The sequence below is a fragment of the Ambystoma mexicanum genome, chromosome 10, assembly GCF_040938575.1.
Source record: "Ambystoma mexicanum isolate Mex_15411 chromosome 10, UKY_AmexF1_1, whole genome shotgun sequence".
Taxonomy (NCBI): domain Eukaryota; kingdom Metazoa; phylum Chordata; class Amphibia; order Caudata; family Ambystomatidae; genus Ambystoma; species Ambystoma mexicanum.
The window spans coordinates 1,290,810,540-1,290,829,451 of NC_090932.1; the positions used below are offsets into that span (position 1 = coordinate 1,290,810,540).

The 18,912-nt window shown below is 44.9% G+C and overlaps 1 protein-coding gene across 7 annotated transcripts in view; it reads left to right on the forward strand.

Moving 5' to 3' along the window:
* MTMR3 (myotubularin related protein 3) overlaps positions 1–18,912 on the forward strand; it is a 2,389,252-nt gene that overhangs the window by 1,585,963 nt on the left and 784,377 nt on the right. For all 7 annotated transcript variants that reach the window (XM_069619294.1, XM_069619290.1, XM_069619289.1 and 4 more), the window contains one exon: positions 7,108–7,316. In XM_069619294.1, coding sequence (XP_069475395.1) covers positions 7,108–7,316 — 209 coding nt within the window. The remainder of the gene's footprint in view (positions 1–7,107; positions 7,317–18,912) is intronic.

Below are 18,912 nucleotides of genomic sequence, written 5' to 3' on the forward strand. Positions count from 1 at the left end.
CGGCCCATTCCTACCCACACCAACAACAATCCAGCCCCAGTCTCACCCACCCCACTGACAGTGGGCCCTAACCATAGAATAATAGAAAAACAGTACTAACATAACGTTGCAGCTGCTCGCGTAGAAAAAGCTGTAAACAAAACAAAAAACATGTTTTACCTACAGTAACACCAGCAAAAACAAATCATTTTCAAACATGCCTCCCCTTGCAGGCCATCCCTGGTGGTCTACTGAACCTCACCCCCCCAGTGAAACCCCATTTGCCCCTTCCTACGGGCAGATATTTGCCTCGAGGTAGGTCTGCATGAGGTACCCCTGCCACCTATTTTGGGTGAGGTGGGAGAGGGCCCCCAAAAATTGTGGGACAGGCCGCCCAGTGGGTGGGGCAGTGAGGATTGGGCACCCTGGGGCAAGATTGGCACACTAATGTGTCCCTCTGCGCCAAGGCAAGTTTAGTAAACAAAGAAAATAATTCAAAATGGCAGGCTGCCCTGTAGAGGGGGCTGAGGGGCACCCTACACCGCTGGGGAATTTTCTAATGTGAAGGGGGTGCACCTCTCCACCCCCACCCCAATTGGAGGGGCGGCGCATCTCAAGTAGCCCTAATAAGGGGGTGGGGGCTGTCCTGCACTATTCCATGGGCTCAGGCGTCCCTTCCTAGGAGCAAATATCTGGTCCCAGGGAGGGCTGCATGACATGCCACCCACTCCATTGCGGGTGGGGTGTTGGGGGGGGGGGGGGGGGGGGGGAGGGGGTCAATGCCCCATCCCATTAGAAAATTCTGCGTCCCTTTGGGGTGCCCCACAGCCCCCCCTAAAATGCATTCCACCATTTTCACTTTTTTCCTTTGGTAACCCAACTCCCCTTGGTGCAGAGGGGCACATTGGTGTGCCAATCTGGCCCCAGGCTGCCCAAACCTTACTGCCCACACACTGGGGGGCCTGTCCCACAATTTGTGGACCCGAAAGGGTGGCAGGGGCACCTCATGCAGGCCTACCTGGGCCTCCTACAAACGGCTGCGTGAGGTACACCCCCCTCCATTTAGGGTGGGGGGGAGAGGGCCACCAAAAATTGTGGGACAGGCCCCCCAGTGGGTGGGGCAGTAAGGTGTTTGCACCCTGGGGCCAGATTGGCACACCAATGTGCCCCTCTGCGCCAAGGCAAGTTTGGTAAAGAAAACAATTATTTGAAAATGGTACACTAGACTTTTGGGCGGGCTGAGGGGCACCCTAAACCGCCAGGTAATTTTGTAATGTAATGGGGGATGACCCTCTCCCCCATACCAAATGCAGGGGGGGGCATCTCATGCAGCCCTCCCTGGGGTCAGATGCCCCTTCCTCGGAGCAGATATCTGCCCCCTGGGAGGGCTGAAAGGGGTGCCCCCATTTCCCCTTGAGGTGAGTAGGAGAGGGCTACCCCCCTTTCCATAAAATAAATCCCTGGTGGCTAGTGGCCCCACCCCCCACTACCACCCAAAACTCCCTTTTGTTTTATTTTTTTATTTTTCCCCCTTCCCTGGGGGCAGATGATCAGCCATCTGCCCCAAGAGGGGAGCCTAACCTGCAGGCCCCAACCTGGTGTGGGAGGAGGAGGGCCACCACCCTTTAAGGGGGCAAAAATCTCTGGGGTCTAGGGCCCCCCACCCCCACGACCCATCCCAGTTGATATTGTTTTTTATTTTGCCCCCTTCCCTGGGGGCAGATGATCAGCCATCTGCCCCCAGGGTTCAGCACATATGTGCCCCCATAACTTGGGGGCCGGGGGTGGGAGGAGAGGCCTGCTTACTGTAAGCAGCCCCCCTCTCCCCCACATCACAAACATATCCCTGGTGGTCCAGTGGCATTGCTGGGCGCGTATCGAGCACTCTGCGCCCGATCCGCACCCAGCAATGCTGTGTCAAAGGGTGTCCTGGGAAAGGGGAGAATCTCCCCTTTCCAACGACACCTCCCTCGATCTCCGGCTTGAAATACAGCCGGAGATCGAGGGGGAGAAATGTGGAGACTCCCCTTTTATGTTCACCACAGCAGCCCGAAATGGCTGCTGCAGTAAAAATTACTTTGTTTCACGTCGGCGTGCGTCACACACGCTGACGTGAAACTGAAGGTAATCCAGAACCCTGGCAGTGAGGGGGGGACCTCCCCCCTCACATAGCCCGGGGTTTGGATTACAGTTTTGTGTGATCCCTGCTCACAAAACGAAGTGCCGAAAAGGACGAGGAATCTCGTCCTTGGCAACAGGGAGGGAATTCCAAGGACGAGATACCTCGTCCTTGGCACTAATGAGGTTAAGTCATATTTTCTTCGATTGGATGGAGACTGTACATGCATGTCCCAGAGTAGTGAGAAAAAAAAGTTCCCAAGATGTGGGAACTCCTGTCCCCTGCACACTATATGGGGCCACAAAGAGCCAAACTGTTCAGATTAAAGTGTATATATGTAATTCAATAGAAATATCCTTGTAATCCATATTTAGTGATGAGACATTCGGTGGAAAAAAATTCTTCATGGCATCAAATGTCTTCAAGTCGACAATCTAATAAAAACCACAAAATAGAAATCCAAATGATGCAACCCAATGTGTTTTGAGAAACAATTCTCTACTTTAGGGGTACAATCTTTAACGCGTGCTGAAAGTAATCAGAAAAAGACTGATATAACAAACTCAACAATTTATTGATACAATAATCATAATAGGTACATATAGTCTCAAAATCAAAGCGACATCGTAGGCTTGAAAGTCACTTCATGCCTGAAAAATTCCAATCAGAATGTTGGATAGGTGCATGTGTACTTTGAATTCGTCTATGCTTCTTGCACATAACCAATACAAATCTGTAAGGCAAGGGGATCAGAGTGTGATGGCTGGTTCATTCTTCTAGAACACTCAAGTACTGGCTCTCTATAAAACTAAGCATTACCTTACCATATGAATGGTCTTTAAGTCTTAACCAAACATCTGTTCACATCACAGAACTCCCATTGCTAACTAAACATACCTATGTAGATAAAAAAGACTGTAACATGTCTATAATTATTGATGACACACACTTAGGATGTCAAAGCAAAATATGCAGTAAATAATCATCGCCACTGAATCTTATCCGATGGAGGATAATTGATGAGTAGGTCAAGTGATAGTATGGAAAGTCATCTGCTAGTGAACAAATACTGAAAAGGGAAGATGGGCTATCCTTTGTGATCGAAGTCAAAAGTAGCAAATCTATCACAAGTGAAATCTCAAAATATATTTAGGCCAAATACCAATTATAAGAAACAAAACTCAGCCTCACCAATATACCTGTTCAATGAGCAATTGAAGTCGGAAAAATGCTATCTGGGTCGCTCAGGAGTAACTGACTTCAATCCTAGAGCCTATGATAAAAGAGGGATAAAAATGATCAAAGGTAAAAGATAATATAAACTGCTTAATATGGATGAGAAAGATATATGGTGACCAGCCTCCTGGCCTGTCTAGTGTTGGGTTTTTGGACTTGCCGATTCAGACATCCAGTGTTTGCCCACATGTTCTGCATCCATCTACGGCGGAATGACAAAGCGCGGCTACACAAATGGCGTCCTTATCTATAGTGTGGTTGGCAACGGGATGATGTCATCACGTCACCCGTTGCGCAAGCACAAGGTAAACCATGAATGCTAACGTAACGAATGCTCCGTATTCTTCAAAAAAGTGTCCAAAAATGTAACTAAGTAGAGCCACTCAGTCAATGGTTCAGCAACGTTTTGAGTGGGAAGAAATCTCAACATGGTATCCAATCACCAATCTAGTAAAATGATTTACCTCCATTATAGGGAATGGAGTTGAGGCCTCTGGTTAGTAGTGATGACAATATAAATGAGTCGTACCACAATATCTCATGGTAATGGTATGAACCCCTCATGTGGTTAGTATGCATTGCAATACTAGTAGTCTATGTTAATCCCGAGTTCACAAAAGTGACTCGCAATGATGTGACTGTCTAGAAGATATAATGCAGTTTATATCGAAGCGAAAGGTAAGAGTATGGTAAAGATAGGCTGAATGCTAGTAATGCATGTAACTTTCGATGTGAAGAAGCCAAAGATGACTCAGTGTAAAGAAGCTTTCTTCTCAATATATTTTCATTAAGGATGCTATAAATTAGGGTGGCATCTGGTGTTGTTGTTCCACAGTCTGTGCTAGACAGGTTTTGCTATGGTAGGTGACCTTGGGATATCCTGTGGCTCAGTAAATATGAGGGACCGCTGAGTAAATGGAAATGCAATACAGTGGCTAGATTTCAGAGATTACTGATGGCTCGCATATCATAGAGGTGGTCCTAAACAACTCTTCATTCATCCCTAAGGGATAAATAGCATCCCATTGGTATATCCAGAAAAGTTCCTATTGAGGCAACTTTTTTCTGTAGGTCTCCCATGTGTGTGACGGTGAGTCACTTCCAAGAGTAGTGAACACCATTTTGGAGCCGTGGGCTTTGCAGCTTGTTTCACAAAGCTACTGCTTCCCTTTCATCACCTGTTTCCTGGACTACCCTCCACCCACAAAATACCCAACCTCAAATGCCTCCTTGCTGGAGGAAATTAGCAACTCCTGGCAAAGGCCGCAATCCATCTGGTGCCCGCTTTGGAGGGAATGGGAGGATGGTATTCCCATTATTTTAGGTGTCGAAGGAGGACGAGTCTGCAGTCTATCCTCAGTCTGCAGTTTCTGGACTTGTTTCTGTGCAATGTTAAGTTCACAATGATCAGTTTGGCCCAGATCCTTCAATCCCTGGACCTCGAGGACGAGCTGTGTCCCTAGACATGTCTACTTTCATGTGCTGGTCCAGCGCAAGAACAGCAATACCTCAAGTTCTGGATTTGCAAAATCCCCTACCTGTTTGCGGTATATCCCTTGAACCAGTCGTACTCTTGCAGGTTTTCCAAAATCCTCAATGCATCCCTAATGCATTTAGATAAGTTATGTCTGGTTATCAGCATGCTATAGGGTTACGCAGAGATTTTTGTAATGTGTTTGTATATATTTGATACATTTCTGTATGTAGTTGACAAATCTTCTGTCCAAAGGATCTTTGTTAATATCTTAGTAATGATGGAACTGTATTGGGGCAATCTAGAAAATGCTGAACATCAATTCAATACTGGTTTAATTTAGTCAGAAATGTTATTACATTGTTTTAGTGGCCCCCTGTGACAGGGCCGCGTTTTTGACCCTGTCGGGGTAGGGGGAGCCCGACCCAAACACTTGCGGTGCCCGAATAAGAGCAGGCAGCACTCTCCCTGCCACACCTTACCTGCTAACACAGAGGCTCTGATGCCGCTAGGAGGAGCCGGAGAAGAGGCCGGGATGCGCAGAGTGACCCGGCACAGAGAACTCTGAGATGCTGAACGCTGCAACAACTAGAGCATGGCTCCAGCAGAGTCTGCTGGATACTATATTTACTATATTCAAAGACCCCTGTCAACAGCACTAACCCACTAGGGATTCATATTAAGGAATGAAGGCCTCCACGACAGCCTTATTGATGAAAACCTGCTAACCAGTGATTCCTTTTTAATACAACACGCCCCTATGAGCCATTGCAGGCTCCAGAGTCGAAATGCTGCAGCACTACATGGAGAAAGGGGCCAAGGCTTACCCTGGAAGAAAGGGAAGTGATTGGACAGGGTAAGCAACCAATCCTGGGAGGGAGTGGGTTATTTAAGAAGTTGTGTGAATGGTTTAGTGTAGGTTAGTTTGGTGAGGACAGGAGGTGGTGGAGGACATCCGAGAGACCAGTGAACGTGATTGCAAAACAAGTGGAGAGGGTATTGGGAGAGAGTGGTCTGTGGAGTGTTTGTGCTTGAGAGTAAGGAGTGAGTGTACTAGCGATGGAAAAGGAGTAGAGAGGTGTTAGTAGTAGGTTGGAGTAGTGATAGTAGAGTAGGCGGGAAAGGTAGTTATTAGTAGTAGCAGCAGTGCAGAGTAAGATTAGAGGGATAAGAGGTAGAGAAGTAGTGGTGTTAACAAAGCAGTAGAAGAGGAGCAACAATAGTGAGAGGTAGTAATAGAAGTGGGAGCAGTGAAAGGTAGTAGGGGACCGGGAGTAGTGGTAATAACAGAGGAGTAGTAGAGGCATGGAGGTAGCATAGGTGGAAGGACGGGCAAGAATATGCCATCCGAGATAGTAGGGACAGTCATGAGTGGAGGAGTCAAGAAGTAAAATATTAAGATCAATGGGTGAGGTAGGATGGCAGAGTGTGAGATTCGGAAGGATAGCAGACTGTTGGGAGGAGATTAACATTGGGATGCAGTACAGGATAAGGACAGGTGAGGTTGTGCGTGTGTGATGAATAGGTTGTATAATGCGGAAAAAGGCACCCACACCCTTAGAATACTATGCAAGGCTAGATCAGGGACAACTAGAAGACCACTAGGGAGGTATTTAGCCACTGTTTTAAGGACCTCACTTCTAGGATAAGGAAGTATCACAGACAGTGGGGGTCCCCTATTGACATAATAAACATCCCCATTTAGAGTGCCTGGGCTAGGGAGGAGGAAAAGGGTGGGGAAGTGGAGAGTGGACGGGGGACGGCCCTAGTGCCAAACAATCCAACAACCCAGCAGGCCCTAAACGTCCCTTTTCACAACCATCATTTTGTCTGTTGTAAAACGATAATAAACACCCTTGGAATTTTATCTAAGCAATCAGAGTGGTTATTTGTCACAGCCCCGTCCCTTTTTTTAATTCATCATGCAAACATTATGTATATTGTTTATTTCCAGATATTTTATGGGCTACGGGACCACTTTTCTGATTTGCAAACTGTCATTTTGGTCAGACACTGCTCAAAATAAGCTCTTATTGATAAGCTCGAAATAAGGTAACTCACACAAGTGAGATTTGTCTGTCAAGATTTGTTCAGCCACATATTCCACATTATGTTGTGGGTTAGTCTTATTCATTTAATACAACCTCGGATTAGCCCTTTTCTAGAGGGTCATTATTGCATTTTGTAAGGCTTGAAAATCGTTTTACAGTGCTAACAATTTAACATTTGTGCAAGTTGTGTGTACTGTGCTTGTATGTATCTGTGCATGCTCCATTGAGCCATCATGTCTCCACTTCAGGCATCAGACCAATGGGACAGTTATTGCTCGCTGTGGCCAGCCTGAGGTCAGCTGGTGGGGATGGAGAAATGCAGATGATGAGCACCTTGTTCAGTCTTTGGCTAAAGCCTGTGCTACTGATTCTAAGCTCAACAATAACATCAAGCTCTCCAATGGAAACTGCTCCAGAAACTTCACCAATGGAGGGGATATCTCAGATGTAGAGTTTGGTGAGTTAAGTCCTTTACTATTACAATGTGGCCAAGCTCACCCATGTCGTGCTTAGTCAGTAATACTTGGAGTATACTTGGTGACTTATTTAGTGTTGCCTGATTCCCAACATTTCAGTGTCTCTCACTGCTTGCAGTTGATTTGATGGCAGCTGATCGCAGGGTGTAGGACTGTTTTGTATTCAATATATGTATCTGGTGCATCACTGTGCATTTCATTCTTTGGCAGTGTGCATGAAGCAAAGAGTATGTTACTTGTTGTTTGGGAGGTTTCTGTTGTGTGCACACTGTGTCTAGTAAGTTTGTGGTAAATTATCTGACAGTCTGGCTTAACTCTTAGGGTAGTAGGCTGGTACCATGGTCCAGTCCATCTCACTAAAGCACGCAACAAAACAAATCACACAGTTTATACTGGAAAGTATTTCCACTTTATGAAAGGTATGTAATGAGAAACACACATTAAAGGTAAGTACTTTAGAGGAAGTTAGATATAGTGAACAATAATAAAACACTCCAAAAAGGAGATTTTTAGCACCTAAAATTAGTAGCAAAAGATAGATGCACAATGGTACGATCCCACCTACTTTGTAATGTTTAAACAATGTCAGTTGCAATGATTGATCAAACAGTAGGTTATATAAAAGCACAGGCATGCATTAAAAATACAGCAACATCGTCTAAGAAATCCAGGGCCAAATGGGAACAATAACACACTGAGGTTTCGCAGTTAATTCATTTTCTCTGGTATCTTTAGGGACTTGAAGACATTTATGAAACATGTTTGTAGGGTTGAATGGGACAAGCCCAATCGTTACATTACAGTTACAGCGAAAAGCTAAGTAAATGTCACAGCAAATCAACCATCCAGCCGTGAGGAGTTATGGTGCTTCAGCAGAAGATATGTAGATCTAGGTTTGACAACCTGAGGCCAGCAAATGGATGGTTGAAGAGTGGAAACACTGGCCCATTACACAACAGACTTGCGATCACCAGGACAACTACATATGGTGCTCAGGGATCCTTGAAAAGGATTCCAGTGACAAGATTAGGTAGGGGGGACAGTGAACCCAGGAAAGATGACCCAGGCTGAGGAGTTCTGCGAGAAGATCCCAGAAAGCTGGGGTGCAGAAATCTCCTAGGATGGTTGCACAGAGTCTGCTAGATCGCAGTTCAGAGCTCTGGGTTGATGTCTAGCTTCCCAGATGCTGCCAGAACGATGGGAAGGTGGACATCATTAGGACAACACACGTCAAGGTGTACACAGTAGCAGTAACAGGAGGCATGAGGTGTCCTACAAAGGCAGATCACAGGCGGCTCCAGTGAGGACAAAGGTTCAGCACGGTGCAGCACAAACAGTCCCTTGAGCGGCTGCGTGAGTGCAAGGATCGATGTGTGTGTATATTTTTCGGAGACTTGTGAATCTGCTTAGATTTAGATTCTTTGCATAGTCCACCATCTAGTGGTTGACTGAGTATTACTTCTGTTGTATTTGAATATAGGCTTTGACAGGTGTGCTCCTGTCATACTATCTCTGTCCTATGTGTACAGGGACGCATGATCCTTCTTGCATCAAGTTCCTCAGATTGTTTTTCTTTCTGGCATCAGTTGGCCGCAAGTTCGAGGAGTGGAAGAAAACATTACCATTTCCTGACCCCAGATCATGCTTTCAATACTTGGTTAGCAGCTAATCAACACTGTTAATAAGCAGAAGATATTAGAGGTTGTTTCGACGAACACCGCTGCAGAGGTGTGCTATGTGGAACATATTACATTATTGTTTTGAGCCTACAGAATGCCTCTATTCCCTTCCCTCTCCTATCCCTGGGTACAATTCTAAATTCCCTTGGAAGGACACACAAGGATCTATGCAGTGCATACCAGAAATGACATCCGAAAATTCTTTGGGAGTGCTGCCAAAGGTGGTGGGCAGCTTATGGCATGACTATCGCTTCAGCTCAGGCTCTCGACATCAAGGTTTTGGGTGCCAGGGTCGACAGTGACCCTCAAGAGCCAGCAAAGAAGACCTTGCAGCCAGCGCATAGCTCCAAAGGCTCAATGTTTCTTCATGCAATAGAGAGTTGCCCTGGCAACCAAGAGGCTGCATGTTTCCTTAAATCGAAACATAAACACTCACACAAGGGCAGGTGCTCAGAGTCCCGAACAGTCTAGGTCAACTCCTAAGCACAGCCTGAGCTCAGCTGTTGCATGTGGTAGATGTCGATGTCACAAAACATAACCCATTAGCATCACAACCTCCCAAAAACATGTGACTTTACAAACCTAAAAGAGCAAGTCCCATAAATCAAGGGAACCGAATTGCTCGCAGATTGCCAGAGGTAAAGTGAGAGGCAGTTTGAGAGAAAATACTTCGAATAACGGACAGCAAGACATGGAAAATAGCAACCATCTCTCAGGTTCTCTGGTACTGGAAAGGAATCGGCGAGGATTAAAACCGTCGATCAAAACATTGACCAAAACATCACCATCGGATCATGGAACACCAGAGGCCATACTCACCTTACGCAAATGGGTGAGATAAATTTAGGCCGATTTGATCTCATAAGTCTACAAGAGACTTGCCTGTTACTCCCGCCTAGTATAGACGGTTTCGAGGTCCTATTGTCTCCAGCTCAAGAAGCGAAAAACGGTCGTCCGACATCAGGCTTCTTTAACAGCTGTACGTACTGGAGGGTGTTTGCGAATAGCTCACAGCCTGGTATCATCCTTGACAATTCAAGCAATGTTGCTGGAATGGGACAAATATGGAAATCAACAGGGGAGTGCAAACCTAGATGTTATAATGTTACTGAATATCTATTGGAACCCTGCGGTGATGACAATAAAAGAGTTTCTAAATGATGTGGAAAAAATATTAACTGAAGCCACATCAACCTTCAGTGTGGATCATATTCTAATTTGTGGCGATTTGAATGCCATCTGTCCAGCCTCAAATGAAGAAAACAATACATCTTCAAATAAAACAAATTACAGTTCACATGCAATTAAAAGGGGTCTAGCATGCTCAGAATTGATGGAGTCCCGCGACTTGTACAACCTTAACTCGCTGAGCACAGTCCTACCCAGGATTCCAACTTGGGAAAGTGAAAGAAAGAAAAGTACTATTGATTACATCTTTGCCTCCAAGGGATTATAGTCAATGATCGAGAGATTAGAGGTAGTCAAAACCACCTGGAGTGACCATAATTTATTAACAGCGACATGGTCTGCAGTCAAATGCTAGTCTACGATAATGCCGCACCAGGTAGAAACCAACTTGCAAGGAAACCGGCTAAAATTGACAACGCAAGCAATAGTTTCCAACACGACGACCTACAAAAATAGGCAAAATACTATCAACCAAACCTCAGAATAATTGGATTACTGCACGTTGCTTGTTCCATATTTACGGGCGAGATACAAAACCAGACAGAAAAATCCTCATCTCCATAAAAAAAAATGAGGAATTAAGGCTAAAGAAATTTAATTAACGAAAAGCCATAAAATGGGCCCGAAACAATCCAATAGAAGAAAACGTAGATTTTGCAAATACACAGAAAAAAAAACTACAAATCATGGTTAAAATCATTCTGATGGAAACTAAATCAAGAAGACGCAGAGACCATGTTGCGTGCAATTTGCAATAAAAACTCCAAAGATGTTTGGTCAGTAATGAAGAACAAATTGAAACCTACAGAGACGACTATCACCAATAGTGTTAGCGAAGACAAATGGTTGGAACATTTTGCGAACTTATTCAAACATTCAACACCGAATGGAAGGATAACAACTAATGGCGGCATAAGTAAATGGATCACATGTAACGAACAGACCGTTCTGGAGAAGATTAAGAAGCTGAATAATTCTCGTGCCCCGGGTCCTGATGGAATTTCGAACATCCACCTTAAACAGGACGCGATAACATGGGCACCACTTATAACGGAAATCTTCAGAAGATGTCAGGTCACAAGATCCATCCCTGCCACCTGGAGAGCTGCTAATATCGTCCCAATTTATAAGAAAGGCTCTAGGGACGACCTGAAAAATTACAGACTCATAGCGCTCCTGGATGTGCTGGGAAAACATTTTGGATCTCTGATTTTAGATGAATTCAAGGAATGGCAGAAAGAAGCAAAAACAGATCCATTTCAATCTGGCTTTGAAAAAAACCTAGGTACCTCGGTCAATATAATGATGATCAGCATTTTGAAAGCGAGAGTCTGAGGGCCATCCGACGATATTTATAGCATCGATAGACTTGGTTCAAGCTCTCGATCGCGTAAATAGGGAGAAACTGTGGGGAAAACTAGAAACACTAAAATGTCCTCCATCACTTTTAGAACCAGTCAAAGCCTTGTATAGTGATACTTCAATCCGAGTGCGATTGAATGAAGCGGGACTGTTAAAAACTATAAAGACAGCAAGGGGAATCAAGCAAGGTTGTCCCTTCGCCCCAGCTCTATACAAGGCGTACATGGCTGACATTGTGGATCTTTCCCACCAACAATAGGAGACTCAAAGGTTACGCGATTGCTCTATTGGACCAAACGATTATAGGTCTGCAGCGGCAAATAGACAGTCTCTCAACTTGCCTGAAGAAAAATGATCTGGACCTTAACACAACTAAAACCCAAATAATGATCATGGAAAAATCTACAAAACCAACTAAAAGATCGCATTGGTTTGCTAACTCGAAAAAATTAGAGACAGTGAAAAGTCTTACATACTTGGGGGTGAACATTTCTTGGAGCCAAATAGAAATCACTATGCAAGAGCACCTCATTACCAAGACAGACATTCGCAGCACAAGCCTTAGCCTTGGATAGAAAATTTGGTAAATTCACAATTCTTCTGATAATAAGCTTCTTCAAAGCTAAAGTCGCACCAGCAATAACTTATGGTGCGGAGGCAATGCCACATCTTCCACCGACACTATGGGCAAAATTAGAGGGCCTATTTTGCCGTAAGGTACTAAGACTTCCCAACTCTACTCCCATAGCAGTAATTAGACGTGAGCGGAACCTCCAATCAATGAAGTCGGTGGTCGAAAGAAACAGCTTGTTATTCCTGGGAAAAAGTTTAAGGAGCCCACGCCCAAAATTCTTGATATCATTTTCAAAGAAATGACTAGCAAGAAAAATCTAATGATGACAACATGGTATAACACCTTATTAGAACAGGCAGAAAAAATTGGCTGTTCAGAATGGGACATTGAACACACTCCTGGGAAATTAAAGGAAAAGTTAAAAATTCAAGACTGGATCGAGACACTGGAAAAGGCAGAAGAGTCCACATCCCTGAACCATCATACAATTAATACACAAAGGATTGACGAGGTCAGGAATTACTTAAAGAAATTTCCAGATAAAAGACTACGAATAATCTTTTTAAGAGCGCGTCTGAACGTCTTGAAGACGAGGGAAATTCTATATCTCAGGAAGCAATCGGTGGATAATAAATGTCGCTACTGTACAAGCTCAGACATCGAAACAGTGCGACACCGCCTTCTTTATTGCCCAGGAACAGACAAACCAAGAACAACTTATCTACGACCACATAGACTTAAATATTGGACCTTAAGTGAAGAAGACTGGTGGAATAAGATGAGTGGATATTCCATGACTCTGACAACAGCCAAGTTCCTAAAGAGTTTGGATTTGGAAGGAAAGCTAACTGTGCCAACTCAACAGGAAGATATAAACTTGACAGAATAAACCACCAATTCTCACACCAAGATTAGGAATGACACAAACGTTTTGAAGTAAGGAAACATTTTGTAAAAATTGTAAATTCAATTAAACAAAAAAAAAAAAGCAAGTGCTCTGAGGGAAGGTTTAAACTTCTCTTGGCTATGCAATTGAAAGTCCTCCTCTAATTCACAGAATCTGAGGAGCATTGGGGAGATGATGAAGGGGTTGGCCTCAAGGGCAAAACTCCTATTCAGGGATCAGTCTTATCGGAAGCCAACAACTTGAGCCCTAAATGGCTGGAGTATTAAAGAATTTAAAGAGACTATGACCAGAATGCTCTTTTTCAGCCGAAGAATAATTAACGTGGAGGGCAAAGGAGACGCATGGAAGCATCCACTGACGAGGCACACAGTAAAAACCTAAAAATATAACACTTATCCTGATATCCAGGTAGAACCATTCCTAGACACAGGAGAGGGGGTGATGTACCTCATGGAGAATACCCCCAGACAGGGATGTATACATAGACACAGATGAGGGTCAGGTGATGTTTACAGATTAGAAACCCACCTGTTAGTTCCTCCCCAACAGAGGACCACTTTCAATGAACATCCCTACTTAAAAGGGCAGCAGAAGACTTCGGTATAAAAGCCAAGGAGTCTTATGAGGACCTAGATTTCATAGATAATGTATTGGAGGAGAAGCAGCAGGTATTGCTATCTATCTCATTGTTGAAGTCTGTTATGAAGCATATCATACCTTCTTTAATAAAAGCTGGTCACAAAAGATAGTGGATTCCTGGATTCAGAAACAATGTCTTCCCCAGGTAACCCAAAGTGCATACATGCCCACCCAGCACCAGACTCACTGACAGTTGAAAAAGCCAGAAAAAGGGTCAATGTATCACTTTTAAATATGGAACATCCCCCCATAGAGAAAGAAGGAGAATATATGTATTTAGCTGAAAGATTGATTGCCGACTCAGCAGTATATAAAGCACTTCTCGCTAATGCGACTGCACTTATGGCCATGTGCAACAGAGCCCAGTAGGTTGATATGGAAACTTTAGGGAAGGATGTTTGAATTGAACTCCAACTAACCTGTCAGAAGATCCTTCAGGAGGGTAGAAAAGGCTAATTCCTTAATGAATATGCCCTGGACACAGCCGAGACATTGGGCCATCAGGCAGCAGAAGCAATTACTATCAAGCGCCATGACTGGTTAAGGGGAACAGATTTCAAGGTGGTATCACAGGCCATTCTACTTGGCATGACAGTGGATGACTTGCTACTTTTCAGAAAGTCAGTAGCTGGCGCCCTAGAGTGGGCAGAAAAAGACATGATGCACTAAAAACATTAAAACGGTTTCAGGTTAAAACTATCCACAAACTGCCGAGCCTTTTTGAGCATGCCTTATGGCTAAACCTGAGGCTACCCTAGCCAACCATCTAGCAGTCAGTGATGTGTTGTGTTCCAATTGCAACTCTTCACATACTCCTCTGCGTTACATCAGGAGGGCAGAGTCAGATCTAGTAGTAGAGGCCAAAACCCAAGAGGGGTGGCCTCTGCCTCCAAACAATGATGTCAAAGTGCAGGCTCTATCACATGTTTCTTAGATATCAGGAAGAATAACATTGTTCACCCATGATTGGGAGGGGGCCGCTTCTGACAAATAGTTGTTCGATATGGTCACACAAGTTTACTGCATGGCGACTGTGGGGAAAAACACACAACCTCCCTCTAAGAAAGATGAAAATGCTGCAAGAACATATCAAACTTCTTCAAAAGGTGGTTGAGGTAGTGCTGCAAAAGAATGCCATCAAACCCACCCCACCCCACGACATCGGGTAAACCTGGGCATTTATTTCCTTTATTTCCTAGCACTGTGGCAGTACCCTGACCTTGTCAGGAGGGGATTGGAACCCCTCTCAGCCTGCGGTGGAAGTACTTCTAGGGCGGAATCCAGAGCAGGGCCTCCCCCACGTGGGTGAGGGGGGACGGTGGCAGCTGGGAGGGCCCAATATCAATTTCTCTCCTCTCTCCATGTGCCAGTTTGTTTATGTTCTGTTCCAAAATTGCATCACTCGTTGGCCATGACACAGAGTGCTGGCCAAGTTTTCTCTTTTAGTTTTAGAGGAAGCATCAAGTCTGGAGAAGAATACCCATGAGATAGAGAGTAGCGCTACATGCAAGAAAATTGCAGTGCTTTGTTGACACAAATGAGCCAACAAAGTGAGACGGTGACCCGGCTTCCCAGGCAGCATATCTATGCGAGCTGCGGACAAGCGGATTTAAAGTTGGAGAAATCAGGGAATCGGGAGCCAAAGCTCCTATGCGGCAGGCACTGGAGGATTCATTGCGTATCAGCCTAGGAATTTCTGATGAGAAGAGCAGGGTGGATCCCCACAGATCACCAGGGACCTAAAATGAAATCACCCCTCAACCAGAATTGGAGCTTAGCTTTGGTGCTGCCAGGCTAAACACCTCTTACATGATCTTGGACAGTCTTCAAGAGCCTCCACTGTTCTGCTGCAGCCCTGCATGGAAAAGGGTGAAGGGTTAAACATGTGAAAACTTTGTTGTTTGTAAAACCTCAAGGGTGGAGAAGCCAGGGTCAGATTGGTCAGGTACAGCAGACCAACCAGAGGATATGGAGTAGGTTGAAAGACCCCCAGTAACAGGAAGTTGTGGATTGTTTCGGTGATGTCATAGGTGAGGAGGAGGCAGACCGAGAATGTTTATATAAGAAACGCCTTGCAGATTCTGAGGCATGTTGGGGCTGTAGACACAGAGCTTGTACTCTAGAACACATGTTATGAGAGTGCAATAAAGTGAAGACTTTCTGAGGTAAATTGGTGGATATCTTCAACAAGGTTCTAAGACTGAAATTAGATTATGATTTTGAAGCTCTAATAATGGGGAGAAGAAACCCTATTAGATGATCTATCTTGTTAGCAGAAGAAATGGTTGTTCGGAGCTGCCATTATGGTTAAGAAGCTGATTAAAATACACTGGAGTTCGATTAAGCATCCCTCTGTGTCAATGTGGATACAGGAAATGCACAAACTCTCATTGAGGAGAGAGTTATCTTCAGAAGTGAAAAGAAGAGTAAATTGTTTGCTGATGTATGGGGAGACATTTCGAGTTGATATTAATTGAAATGCAATAACTTTTGAGAGAAGGATATGACGAATCCCTCCGGGTTGTCGCTGCTCCCCGGTAGGGGACCCTTCCCATGGGGCCAAGGAGGTGAGGCCGCTACCCGATAGTCCCCCTGGGGGTGGTACTCAGTTGGAGGATCCCATGGGTGGGAACCCCTCTCTAGTAGAGGTGAGGACTGTTGAGGGAGAACACACACCATCATGATGTTAAATATGAGACATCCAGTCCTATAGGTAGGACTCAGATACCCCATCCTCTCTTTCCCCTCTTGCTTCTAATTTCCTTATACATAGTAATTGTGTTTGAGGTAAATAACACTATCACGAGGAAGAGTGAGGGAAGAGTGAATATGGATAACTTCAAAAGTACTGCCACGAGGAAGAGCAGGGCCCTGCGTGAAACCGATATGAACATGCTAGCTATTGAAAGCTAGAAAACAGTCGGGACATACAAACTGACAAGGGACTCCCCTTGGGGTCTGTCCTGCCCCAGAGCAGCTTCCTGACAGGGAGTTGAACACAGAGGAGAGGTCCTGCAGCAGATCTGACTGCCTGGAACATAGAGGCGGAAAACGGCAAGGTGGACAAACATCCTGATTTACCTGGTGGTGGGAATCCAGCATCCGATGGCAAGAGCAAAGCAGCCCGATTGGTCCAGGCGAGACCCGAACCTTGGAGAGAAACCATTGTGGTACAGCTGCCGCACACCGAATGAAAAAAGCGAGATCCCAAGGGAAGCCGCAGAAGCTGTCCGGTGTTCCCAAGGACCGGAACCCTTGCAGACTGTTAGGACTGATTTTCTATACTCTGGCCTGGTGGACAGATGTATAGAAGACCAACCTATATTGTGACGGGAATAACTCTGGGAATCAGTAGCCAAGCCAGATTTGGTAGCAGTGACAGGCGGTCTAGGCTAAGTTCTTCAGAGGTGGTGAGCTTGTAAGTGGTCCACAATGAGGTCACCCAATGGGAATCACAGATTACACTTAGACAGGATGTATACAAATACAGTTATTTATTTATGGCCAAAACACACTATGAAAAATTACTAGTAGCAAGTAGAGTTCTCACGCTACACTATCAAACTAAATACATATATACATTCACTTTGTTATAGAGCATAATACACATTAGAAACTCCTGCAAAGGAAAGGTTAGAATAGTACTATGCACTTATGGTCCACAGAGATTATCCCTAACAATTGTCCAGCCCTAAATTGTCTGGGGCCTTTTGCCCAATAGTTCAGGTAAAAGTTCCACAGAAGTTATGAAGCAGGAAAAAATGCAGGTAGGGTCTATGGGGCACAGTGAAGGGTTCTTAGGGTTAGGGCGCTGTTAGGCAAGGTTTGTATGCAGTACCCTTTGGGACCACTACACACAACTAGGACTACAGGTGTAAGCAAACCAACCTTTGGTATAAGTATGTACTACACAGTTTTGGTAGCAGAGCTAAGCAGCCAGGCTTATCTCAAGAGGGGAATGTGAGCAGTAATGATGTTACACACAGGTCTACAATCACAGGTGTTCAAATAAACTCTTACACTCAAGGTTTCTTTGATAAATACTTGTTAATTTATTTATCTGTCAGTTATAAAACATTTATTAGAAGGAGGCAATATAATCACATACAAATATACTTCAATACTATTTCAGAATACTTTTCAAGAGGAGTAAAAGGCAAAGATTATTAGAACATGAAAGGTTACAATTATTCTTAGACAGTGCAAATACTTTCAGTTCACCAGAAGAGACAATTCAGTTCAATAGGCTAGGCCAAAGTCAATGGGCTAAAGTCTTGGATAGGATAAAGCGTTTCTGGTAAGTAAACAGTACAGTCTCTGCACACGTTCTCAGAAGTAGTGTGTAAAAAGAATCCTCATATGTTGGGTCACAAGCTGATTAGGCCTGCGAATTGCAAAAGTTTCGAAACACTGTCACCATGAGAGGTAAATACTCTGTCTTAATCCACAGTACCTTTTAATGAAGAAAAAGATGCAGCTGATGACTTCTGTTCCTGGCAGTTCCTGCAGATCTCACTGTTCCTGTCCCTCAGTCGTGGGGACAAGAGGGAGGATGTTGGGAGACTCCTGCACTGCGACTGGTCAAAAAGCTAGCACTTGGCAAACTTAAATTTCGGTGGCTCTGAGTAAAGCACACAAACTGGTGTCCCTCTCCCTGGTTCTACGGTTTCCTGCAGCAACTCTGAGGAAATTCAACAAGCTACGAGATAGGTGTCTAGGTGGCTTACTTGTGAGTTGATTGGTCCCACCAACTCAAAGGGAGAAGTCGTCCTTGCAGGGGCTTCTGTCGATGTGAACTTGGTGATTCGCACCTGCAGCAGGGCTTCACCGGGCAAACCAATGCTCCAGGAGTTGCAGCAGCCGTCCTCTTCAAGCTCTTCTTCGGTTCCTTCGTTCCAGTGGTCGACTCTCCTTCCAAGCCAAGAGACTCGCCTTTTATTCAGTTCTCTGCCATTCATTCCAGCCTAGCTGTCACTCACCCAGCAGGGTGGCTGTCCTTCCCGGACAGTCAGCCAGCCAATCACCACAATGCATTTGGGTCTCCTAGGACAGGGTGTTTCTGGCACCTCCCTCACTTCCTGCCTACCCCATACAACTCGTGCGCCAGATGCGGGTTTCACTCCTGAAGCCCGCCAAAGGCGAATGAACAAAGAGACCAAACCTGGTTTGGCGTGCAAAGAAAAACTGTAGAAGGCCCTTTCCACAAAGAAATGGCGAAAAAAGAAGAC